The sequence below is a fragment of the Lampetra fluviatilis genome, chromosome 38, assembly GCF_964198595.1.
Source record: "Lampetra fluviatilis chromosome 38, kcLamFluv1.1, whole genome shotgun sequence".
Lineage (NCBI taxonomy): Eukaryota > Metazoa > Chordata > Hyperoartia > Petromyzontiformes > Petromyzontidae > Lampetra > Lampetra fluviatilis.
The window spans coordinates 7,201,212-7,213,455 of NC_136312.1; the positions used below are offsets into that span (position 1 = coordinate 7,201,212).

Below are 12,244 nucleotides of genomic sequence, written 5' to 3' on the forward strand. Positions count from 1 at the left end.
TATACAGCAGGCGTCAGTGTCGGGATCGAACCCACGACTTCCTGTATACCAGGCGAGGTGTTTAGCATCTCCTAGCCACCGTGGTGGCCCCTGGCTACCTCCACGCACCCAGCAGCTCTGAGCTGCGCGCCTCTCGTCCTGCCGGATGGGGGTGAAGGGGGGGGGGCGACTGCGTGGCTGCGGCGACTGTCGATGCGTCGGCAGGTGACGGAGCGCGCCGCTCGGTGCTGGTGAGCCGTTCGAGATCGATGGATCCGGCGCGCTCCCTCGCCGGAGGAGTCGATGGCGTGGCGCGGCGGGCGGTTTTGAGTTCGTACCAAACGCCTTGCGCCGGATTAAGCTGCGGGTTCTCAAGCGCGCGCTGCCCGTTTAAACAACAACAACCAAACAAACAAACAATAACAAAACAAAGGTCAAAGGTTGCGGACAAATACGAGCGCACTGCATGCAGAGCCGCGTCTCGCGTTTGCCCACGCGCGGTCGTCATTGACGGGAGGCCGTGACCTGACGGGCGGGAGAGACGAGTGTTCGTGAAAGGGCTTGAGGCCGCCGAATCTCTTCTTCGTCACCTCATCGGCCACGTCGTCACCGAAGGGGCAGGGCTGCCCCCAAAACGGTGGGGGGGAGATGGGAGAGAGAGATGGGGGGGGTGGGGGTGCAATTTGCCCCGGACCTCACACAATGTTGTTGTCGCAAATGAATAATGGAGACCTCGCCTGGCAATTTGGCACGGCATCCAGGAACCTCTGGGCAGACCTGCAATGGGATGGGAGGGAGGGGAGGGAGGGGAGGGAGAGAGGGAGGGGACGCTCGCTCACGTAAACCACTGCTTTCTTCATAGCGGATCAACAGTCGACGCCACTCGGTTGTAACTTGCTCCGTCGTTTCAATCGGCCGTGCCGGATGATGTGCGGAGGGGGGGGGGGTGGATGGGTGGATGGTTTCGAACCAGCTACCTCGGGACCATAAATGGAGCGCGCTGACAATTACCACCGCCAGCGGTTTAGCGCGCGGCAGCGAAACAGATTTGACCGCTTTGCAACTCGAGCAGCTTGCGACGCAAACTAACGTAGGCGTCTCGCGCGTGACACCGGCGGCGCATTAGGAGGCTGCATTCGTCTGTTTTGACAGCAGCCCGAGCTGGTTTGTGCCGTACCGCAAACGAACCCATCCCCCCCCACCCCCTCCAACGAGGAGGCCGCATTATTGAACTGACACTTTGAAGGGCCAATTACACACACGCACACAGGCCGCGCCAACTCGTTCTCGTGCAATTTCAGCGACGACAGCTTTTTCGGTAGTTTAAACATAATAATAGTAGTAATAAGGGGGCGATAATGGCGATTTAAAAATGCACGTTAAACGTGCGGAATTGTTGTTTACGAATCGCGGGACGCGGGGAGTTACGTAAATTGCCGTTTGTTTACGCATCACATTACGCGTCCAGTGAGCGAGTCAGTCCGTCGACGTTTCCCCCCACCCCCCTCCTCTCTCTTCTCTCATCCGTCAGTCGTCGCACGAAAATGATGAGACGGAGTGAACCCGCTACCACTCCCGGCCTTCATCCGGTCCTTCGTTTGGTCACGGCGGTCGCTTCCTCGATGCCAGCGGTTCTGGAAGTGTGGTCCCCGGAACCACCTGCGGGGTCCACGACGGTCCTCCAGTGACCGTCTTTGTACGATGGTTGGCAGAGTTCGCAGCAACGATATCAGCGGTTCTGAAACTTTTTTTTTAGCCCGCGAGCCAATCAGCCAGTGGGAACATTTCTGCGGAACCACACAGACCCCCCATCGCTGTGACAAAACGCATTCACTTTTCTGCCTTTATCTCTAAATACCAGCAATTCACAATTATTCATATTACGCAGTTGTAAGGTTCATTTTGTTTTAGAGTGGGGCATTTAGATGTTCAGGGTAAGTTTAATCGCGGTTGTTTACCTAGCTTCATTTTTTTTATGAAATCTCACGAGTAAAATATTGACGAATGTCCGAAACAAAATGGTCTGAAGGTTTTATATTCTTGGTTCTTTCGGTAAAGTCACGTAGAAGGGAAACATTACATTATTTTAAATTATTTCATCAATTATTTTAAATTATTTTATTGTTTATAAATTATTTTAAATTATTTTATTGTTTCCCTTCTACGTCACTTTACCGAACGAACCAAGAATATGAATCCCTGCAGTCACGAAAGCTTCAAATAAAAATTTAGGTCTAAAGGTTTTCGTTATGGTGCGGATCAACCCGCGCTTACATCACATCCCACAGACTACGTGGAGGACCGCAGATGACCACTGGTGGTGCGGGAACCACGACTTGAGAACCACTGCTCTAGAAGCTACGAACTCCGGTCGTCCTTGCAGCGGCTATTGAACAAACGAGGTGGCCGCTGCATCGCGTGCTTTCAGACGCGCTACCGCGGTCGTCTGGAAAGCTCTTCCTTCCGATATTAGAAAGACACTGGCACCTACGCGTTTGTATCTAATTTTGAAAACGTATTTCTTTAGAACTGATTTTTGTGTTTAGTTTGCTGTCCTTCCCCCGCACCTCCAATTAGCACGGTGCGAAAGAAGTTCAACATACATCTCTCTTTTTGATTTAAAGCTTTCGTGACTGCAGGGATTCATATTCTTGGTTCATTCGGTAAAGTCACGTAGAAAGGAAATAATAAAATAATATAAAGATAAAATACATTATTTTATTATTTCCCTTCTACGTGACTTTACCGAAAGAACCAAGAATATACATCTGTCTCTCTCTCTAAACTCTTCCTTTTTTACGTCAACAAATCTCTCTCGTGTGTAGACGGGACCCTACTTCTTACTCCTTCCATCCACGTGGCATTGCAATGCCACTCATGATCATTTGTTGATCTGCTTATTTTTACTTTCCCAAATCAAACGAGTCTCTGTCTCTCTTGTGCACCAAAGTCTACCGCTGACCTATCCCTTTCAGCGTCTTATTTCTTGATTTTTTTTCGTGGTCTCAATACTCACCGGATGCTTCTCAGCCAGTTGGTATCTGCCCTCAGTCACTCACTCGAAGGGGGGGAAGCGTAAAGGTGCAGCCCTGCAATTGCTTGCTCACACAACTGCCACCGGAAGAGACTCCGCTAGAGGGAGCCTCTTGGTCAGGGGTAGGGAACCTTTTTTCTGCCAAGGGCCATTTGGATCTTTACAACATCATTCGCGGGCCATACAAAATTATCAACTTAAAAATTAGCCTGTTATATTTGGTCAAACGTTTAATTATCTCGCCCCTAATGCGATGGCTGGAGCTGCTTCTCTTTGGCGAGGCGTGTGATGATGTTAGCTGCTATTGACGATGTCGCTGCTACTCGCAACTGCTTTTCCAGGTTTGCTCCTAGATTTGTTGAATTTCGAGTCCCGCCTGCGGTTGCCTTGGCAGGGCCAAAACCAAATGATTTCGCGGGGCCTTATACGGCCCGCGGGCCGGACGTTCCCCACCCCTGCCGGACGTTCCCCACCCCCTGCTCTAGGCGGTTATGTTTGGCCTACTCTTCCACGCTGGCCAAATGTCTCGGAAGAGGTGGGCACACCCACACTCTGCTCCAACGCACGCGGCCTTCCGGTCAACTTGGCCGTGGCGAACCCCGTCATAGTGTACAGCTGAGAGGACCCAGGTGATGGAGGAGGATTTAAGAAACTTTCACCATTCGCTCAGTGGTGAGAACCACACGGGATTCAGAAGGAGTATCTTCCTATGCACACCTGGTGTGTGTGTTTGGAGGGGTTTAGGGGGGGGGGGGCTCCAAAGATCGCCCCGATAGCCTTAACAGACTGTAGGGGCCAGTGCTGTTAGCGAGCACCTATGAATGCCGGAACGGTGCACGAGGTGGTGGGTGGCCAGCACCACGCCCGACCGCCTTTGTCTCCCCAGTAGCGATGTTTACACACCGCACCAGGTACTCATTTGAGGCTGAGTCGATCTAGGGGAGGCCCAGGACCGGTTTAGATAATCGTCACTGGTGTTGGCCGTGAGCGGGAATCGAACTCGGATCGCCGGGTTCATGGCGCAGCGTAGCGCTAACCGCCACACTGCACACCCACAAGCAGCCACAGTGGACGCTGGACTGAATTTCGATGCCGAGGTACCAGCCCAGCTAGCTTCTTACACCCTCCCGGATCCGCGCGGGCCTGCCCTCTGACCCCCCCCCCCCCGCCAAAAAAACAAAAAAATGTGCGCCCGGCAAAGAGGAGGATGCACCTGCCGTGAGTCCGGAGATCGATCGATCGATCGTTAGTAAGTCACGGTGCTGCCGTTTACCGCTCATCGCCCGCCCCGGCCATCGTATTTCACCGCGCGGACACCGTTTTCGTTCGTGTGCTTACGTGGGGGGTGGCGGATTGGGGGGGGTGGCTGGAGGGGGGTGGGGTGGGTAGGTTTCTTTGCTTGAGTGGCGCTGAGCGGAGTGTGTGTGGGGAGTCGGGCCGCAGGGATGGGGGAGTGGCAGGACGGAGTATGTGTGTGTGTGGGGGGGGACGGTCTATGTGCTTTGGACTCTGGGATTTACGCTGACAGCTGGCGCACACACTCCGGAAATATGATTATTTTAGGGCCCCCCTCTCCAGGCGAACGATCGTGAACTCGTGCAGAGAGTGTCGGGGGTTATTGGCTAAAGCTGTGGCAAGAATGGTTTTGTTTATTTCGCTGTTTTGTCGTGCCGTGGAAATTTAGGGAGGCTACAGAGAGAGGGGGAGAGGATAAGCTGGTGGAAAGGCTACGGTCTTATAAGCACAGCTTGTTGAAATCTGTGCAGAGACGCAAATGCCTCATCTTGCAATGATTATGTTTTTGTGGGTCATTGGAATCAATGGGGGGGGGGGGTTATCAAGAAAACAAATCTGCATTGTCGACCACATCCAAGAAAATAATTTTAAAAAATCATCAATTTACACAAAGAAAAAAATACAAATTGAACATTCATGAACCAACACTGCCATGAACGGAAATATATATACGGTACGTATACTGTAATAGGTGACATTTCGGGCAATGTCTCTCCATCATAGAACGCGTAAATTATATCTGTCCCTGTACCAACGCGGTAGTCCAAAAAAAAAACCCCAACGCACTAAATAAATACATAACGTGGAGAAAGAATCCACATTTTGCCATTGGCACTGCCTGATAACGTTGTTTGGGGCAGTGGCTTTTATTCAGAGCAAGAGAGAGGGGCAGAGCGACTGGCTGGCCCACCCATCGACTGCCTTATCACACCCGGAGGTTCACACTTTACGGTGCAAGTACCTTGAATGGCTTTACTGGGAGCCCAATCATTTGGTATGGCTTCATTTGATTTTACAACCAATATGTAACACAACCACCCCCCCCCGTCGTTTTGATGCCTGTATTTTTATCCCCCGCAGTATCCCTCGCCAGTGAGATTCGTCATCTCGTCGTGAACGCTCGCTGCGGCAAAAACAAAGCCCGTCTCAAATAGATGCTCGCTAACAACTCTTTATAAAAAAAAATACGTAAGAGTCAAAGGGCTGTCGTTGTTCTTGTAACAAACCAAAACACTCGCTTTGAGCATTTTTTTTTTAAATATCAAACAGAGCGGCAATGAACAAACGAGCAGCAACACAGCCCCGACGAAGACAAGGAGCCCCCCCCCCCCCCCCGTGAATCTCACCAAGCCACGGCACTCGCGCCTGCGTTCAAGGCAGCCACCGATCATGGCCCAAAGCCACTCCCGAGCCCACAACTGCAGACGCTCTGCCGAATGACAAAGACAAAGATCCCTCCCCGTATAGCCTGGAACAGACGGTAGGGGCAAGTGCTGTTAGCGAGTAGCACCTATGAAGGCCGGGACGGCACACGAGGGGTTGGGTGGCCAACGCCACGCCCGGCCGCCTTTGTCTCCCTGGTGGTGATGTTTACACATCGCACCAGGCACTCGTTTGAGGCTGAGTCGACCTAGGGGATGCCCAGGACCGGTTCAGACATTCGCCACCTTCATTGGTTGGTCGTGAGCACACACACGCGAACGCGCGTGCACAACAAAGACAAATATTCCTCCCCCCCCCGTGTAGCCTTAACAGACTGTAGGGGCAAGTGCTCTTAGCGAGTAGCACCTATGAAGGCCGGCACGGCACACCGAGTAGGTGGGTGGCCAGCACCACGCCCGGCCACCTTTGTCTCTCCAGCGGCGCAGTTGTTACACATCCCAGCAGGTACTCATTGTAGTTTGTTGCCCTTCCCCACACCTCCGATTAGCGCTGTTGGCTGCTACGGTGGACCTAGAGGAAGGAGGCCAACACACACACACAGGCACACACGTGCACGCGTACGCTCCCTCTCACACGAACGCGTAAGCCCCCTTAAATAGCCCTTCGCACCTTCCTCTAGCGAAATAGTTGCCCTGGATGTATTTACACAGCGCGGCGTGAATTGTTGGCACGACTGAGTCTGAAGCTGGTGTGTTGGGTTGGGTGGATAAGGGAAGCGGTTGATAGAGAGGGGACCGCGGCTGCGTCGATGCGTGGGGGAAGGGAACCGGTGGGGGGGGGAGGGAGTGGTCACATGAGCCATCACCAGCTGCATAATTGATGCGCGATTTTCCCCCTGCCTCTTTGTACCCTTTGTTCGTTTGAGCCTCGCCCCCCCCCGGCTCAGCGGCATAAGCGGGGCTCAAACCGAAGGAACGAAGCGGCCACACGGACGGCAAAGTCGGCTCGCGAGGGCACGCGCGTCTTCTCGCGCAAGCTCCCCGCAAAGTTCGAGCAATTACCGACTGCTCGAGTTCATTGCCTCCGGTCGCTCATTAAGGTTTCGGGTTTTTTTTTCAGAGGGTATTTGGCTGGTGTACGTTGCCACGTGATAAGCCACTTCGTTGAGCCGTCATTTGTGGTCACGTCGCTTCTGAAAACAACAAGCTCAGTGGGCCTTACCTGGTAAAATAATTTTAAAAAAGCTTTATTTTATCGTTATTACATTTTTGTTCTCGCTGTTGTGAATTTTTTTTCCGGATGTCCCAACCCGGCCTGGCCCTCCAACCCGAGCCGCTCTGCCCGTGGATTTAAACGCGACGCGCATCCAATCATTGGGGGGTGGGGGGGTGCACGAGTAAACAATGCCACCCATTGGAGCTGACGCTGGACTTTAGACCTGGCAAGGGGACAGAGCAGAGTTGAAGCCTCGCGTGGCGGCCAGCGGGCGATTCGTTCAGCGCCAACGCTCGGGACCTGCCCCAGCGAACGCGACGCTGGGACATCGGTTCACGCCACGGTTCACGCCACGTCAGCCTCTGGCGGGGGGGGGTGGGGACGAAGTTGTGGCGAGGTGCAGCCCGGGGTGGGATGGTGGTGGAGGGTGGAAAACAAACGCCGCAAACATTTTAGCTCGCAAGTGACTCGGGCAAATTCGGAGGTGCCGCGGTTTCGGGACGATGCGGCCGTTTGTGAGAAACGACGGGGCCGGGCTGCCTGACGTGGCCACCCCCTCGCCTTGATCACTTCGGACGCCCGTCGACTCTTCGTCGGAAGCGAGCTCGGTTTTGTTTTTTTTGTGCCACCGCGAAAACGCGGCGGAGCAGTGGGCACGTGGGATTTGTACCGTGCTGAGCCGGGAGAAAGCCCTTGTCGACTGGCAACTCACCATGTTCAACCTGAAGGCGTTCTGCCTGGACTACTGGCACTTCTTCTGCCCGCAGCCCAAGGGGGGCACGTACAAGAGGTATTCCCAGCGCGAATCTCTCCATGCTCGACTCTGTGTGTGTATCTGTATGTGTGGGGGGAGACAAAGGCGGCCGGGCGTCGTGCTGGTCACCTCCCCCCCCTTCCCACCTTTGTGTGCCGTGCCGGAATTCACAGGTGCTCGCTAACAAGCACTTGCCCCAACAGTTTGTTAAGGCTCTACGGGGGATCTTTATCTTTGTGCGTGTGAATATGTGGGGAGTGGGCGTGAGTTTGATTGCCACTCACGGTCAACATCAGTGGCAGATATCAGAATCAGCACTGGGGAGACAAAGGCGGCCGGGCGTGGTTCTCCCGGCCACACCACCCTCTCGTGTGCCGCGTATGGTCAATATGTGCTACTCACTAACAGAGCAGCCCTTACCCCAACAGCCTGAGTCGGCTACATGGGGAGGGGGGGGGGGTCTTTATCTTTTAGTGATTCTTGTTGTTGTATCTTACCAGGTAATGCCCACTGAGCGACCTGGCCACAAATGATAGCTCAACGAAGTGGCTTATCACGTGGAAATGTAGAGCAGTCAAACACTCTAAATGCACGTTGATTCTAAATGTGGAGGGGAAAACCCGGAGGACCCGGAGTAAAATCCACACGAGCACGGGGTGAGAGAACATCCTGACTCCAAATATACATACTCTTAGTTCTTTCGGTAAAGTCACGTATTAATTTTAATTTCATTTTTTACCTACGTGACTTTACCGAAAGAACTAAGAGTATGAATCCTTGCAGTCACGAAAGCTTCAAATCTAGAATCCAAATATACAGTAGACGTTAGGGTCGGGATCGAACCCACGACCTCCTGTATACCAGGCGTGCGTGGTAGTTAACATTTCGCCACCGCGACGCACCAACACGTGCATGAAGCATGGTGCATATCGGGATATCTGCTCTGTGGCCAGTTTGCATGCTTATTGATTTGGCTGTCAGCGGCATCTTCTGTGGAGAATCACCAAGGTCCCACTGGCTGCTGATACAAAGTGTCCCATCGCCGACCCCGCCAGCTGACCTCACCCTCGCTGTGGCTAGCAACGCCTCCTTCGCTCGTTAAGTCAAGAGGCTGATGTGCCCTCATTTGTTTTGTCAACGGGTGCTGAGACTCTGCGTGGCAGGTTTTGTGCGGTAGCTTTTTATTTTGCATGCATTTATAACGATGTCACTGCGTTAATTCAGGTTTATAGTACAACACCGGCAAAGCAACGCCATTGCCTCTAGATTGTACACTGGTCAACACACATTTTCTGGCATAAGGTATTCCAACGGTTTTAAGGTAATTTTTGGGTGATGATTCCAAATCTGGCATCAGTTTTTTGTCTATCACATCAGGTTTTTGAGATATCAAATATTGCATTTTCAATAAAAACTGCAGAAGAAAAATATTAAATAAATGTGGATATCTACATAAAATGATATTATAAACACACTATCCTAAAAATACAGCACCATATTTTAACACTAAAGCAGTCACTGACTCGCAACAACTTGCAATCATAAGTGACAGAGTTAATTTCGGGTAAAATCAATGCAAATGGGGTATGCCGATAGCATAAAAATGAGATGTGATAGAGCAAATCTGAGATCAGATTTGGAATCAGCACCCTGAAATTAGTCTAAAACAGCAGCAAAAGTCCAGGCCAGAAAAAAATTGTTTATTTTTTGTTGACCAGTGTTACAGAAGTGTTCTTTGCTAATTTTCAGATGGACCAGGTTGGGGGGGTGGCACTTTCGCTGATAAGACATCACCAGTGTGAGGAGTTCCGCCGCACGTGTGAAACCATTAGGGGTATGACAACAGCACGATGATGATGATGGGGGAGGGGGAGGGGTGATTTCACTCTTTGTGTATTGTCGGGGGGGGACGCACTAAAGACCACCCGTGGTCAGCAGTGGCCCGCGGGGCCTTGCATTGAAGAACACTGGTTTGGACGAATTCAACGGCTTTAATTAATTTCTTGTGCAGTTTTAGGAAACACCGTGGTAGAGGATTGTAGGAGCGCTGGTCATTCTCCCACTCAGGCACATGGCCTCTTTGTAGAACGCCTAATAGACAACTTCCTTATGATGATGATGATGGGGGATGTTTTGACATTCGTGTATTGTCGGGGGCGCACGTTCAAGGGTCGCACTAAAGGCTGCCAGTGGCTGCATCATAAGGTAGCCGGGTGGCTTTGAGGTCAGAGTGTTCATTTGGCACTGCTGAGATTCCTCGGTTGGAATCCAGGCAGCCGCCTCTGATTAAGCCAGGCTCACAAGCGCAGCAAGTTGATGGTCTCAGCCCGGTCGCTTATGACTGACACACAGACCCAAAGACTCATATAAGAGACCCATAGATTCTCACAAAGACTTATAGACTCACATATACGGGGTTGTGATTCAACTGGGTTCTCTAGTGCAGTGATTTGATGATCTCATCCTGGTAATTAATGACTAATAGAGACGCATAGACTCTCACAGAGACCCGTAGACTCTCACAGGGACCCATAGGCTCTCACAGAAACCCATATACTCTCACAGAGACCCATAGACTGTCACAGAAACCCATATACTCTCACAGAGACCCGTACACTCACACAGAGACACATATACTCACATAGACTTACATGATTAGCCCAGGTTCTCTAGTCTAATGAGTTCATCGTCTCAGCCCGGCCACCAATGACTGAACGACAACATCATTCTAATAAAATTTGGTTCTGTACTTAATTAATATAATTTCCACGTCTGAGAATTAAAAATATGTTTTTCTGATTGTCACGTGATAAACATGACTCTCCTGTGTGGCAGGGTGGGGAAGTAGTGCCCCCTCCTGCGTCGACTAGAGGTCCTTTGAGGTCAACTCTGAATTAGTTCTGTGAAATCCGCTTCTGTGGGCCATTATAAACTAAACTTTACTTTTTATTTTACCAGAAAAGGCGAACACTGAGCAAGCTATATAGTTATTTTTCAGAAGCGACCTGGCCACAAATTACATCTCAACGAAGTGGCTTGTCACGTGGCAATTTATAGCAGCCGAATACTCGAAACGCGCGAAGAAGTTGATTCTAAATGTGGAGGAGGAAAAAACCGGAGGACCCGGAGATAAATCCAAACGACCACAGTGAGAACATTGAGAAAATGCAAACCCCAAATATACAGGCATCGTCAGGTGTTGGGATCGAACCCATGACCTCTTCTGTACCAGGACGAGGCAGTTAGCATCTCGCCACCGTGTTGCACCGTTTTGCGATGACTCCACATGAATATATTGTGCATGACAAGATAGCCAATTGCACAATTGGGATCAAATCGAGGACAACTACGTTGATCCAGAATGCAACAAAAAGGCATTAATTAGATCGTGCTAAAAAAACTTTTGCCTATTTTTGTTTAGAAAAATGTACGTTTTGTTTTTGCTGACAGATTTTCTGTCTTGAACAAGGTCCATCGGTTTCAACATCGACTGCTCATTTTCATCCAGATGTCCTCGTTAAATGTCGCCTCTCATCGACACAACCATTCCACTCCCTTATTTCGTAATCTGTTGTTTTTGCGCGTGAGTTTTTGTGTGTGTGTGCGTGTGTTTGTGTTGCCTTGTGTGTGACAAAGCCTATAAGGGGGCGGGGGGGGGAGGAAATTGGCTTCTTGTAAACAACTACCAGGGCAAATTAAAACAATTATGTAAATTGGGGACACTTCCATTTTGCCGCGATGAAGCTTATATGTATGTCAATGATGCATTGGGTGTGACTGTAGCCACAAACTGTCAATGAGGATATACCGAATTAGCTGAGCTCGTTGTATCTGTCAGTGTCAGACTGACACAATTCCACTGCTCATGAATCGAACTCCGCGATGGCGAGACGTTATCTCCCTCGCCTTGTATGCGGGACGTTGTGAGTTCGGTCCTGACCCCGACGCCTGCTGTGTAGTTGGGGTTTGCGTGTTCTCCCCGTGGTCACGTGGATTTTTCTCGTGGTCGTCCGGCATTTCCCTCCACGTTTCGAATCAACGTGCGTTTAGATTGGCTGCTACTATACATTTCCCAAATGATATGTCACTTCGTTGATACGTCACTTCGTCGCTTCTGTAAAAGAGCTACATGGCTCAGTGAGCCTTAGCTGGTAAAATAAAATAAATCACACAAAGACAAAGACCTCCTCCCCCGTGTAGCCTACTCAGGCTGTTGCGGCAAGGGCTGTGCGATTAGTGGGTACCACCTATGAAGGCCGACGCGGCACACGAGAGGGTGGTGTGGCTGGAAAAAACACGTCGGCCCGCCTTTGTCTCCTCGGTGCTGATTCAGATATGTGCCACTGACGTTGGTCGTGAGCGACAATCAAACTCAGTCCCGCTATCTGCGATGAGCGTTCTCTAAATTCGATGTCGGTTGGGGAAGAGGGTTTAGGTACAGAGCGCCTCCTCGCCACACGATTATTTGTGTTGTTATTGTTGTTACCAGAAACGTGGCCGATGTCTTCATCACCGCTAACGGTGGGGGGCGGAGGTAGGGCGGGTGGGGGACATTTTGCCACGGTGGGGGCTGGCGGCAGTCT

General features: G+C 51.1%; 1 protein-coding gene across 6 annotated transcripts in view; it reads left to right on the plus strand.

Annotated features, from left to right (window-relative positions):
• The window catches only part of LOC144945601 (IQ motif and SEC7 domain-containing protein 1-like), a 564,126-nt gene that overhangs the window by 441,223 nt on the left and 110,659 nt on the right, over positions 1 to 12,244 (plus strand). The window contains exon 1 of one of the 6 annotated variants that reach the window (XM_078874105.1): positions 7,282 to 7,697. The exons of the other annotated variants lie outside the window; for them this stretch is intronic. Within the exon in view, the coding sequence (XP_078730231.1) occupies positions 7,621 to 7,697 (77 nt within the window). The 5' untranslated portion in view covers positions 7,282 to 7,620. Of the gene's footprint in view, positions 1 to 7,281; positions 7,698 to 12,244 lie in introns of those variants that run through there. 6 annotated transcript variants of the gene reach the window in all.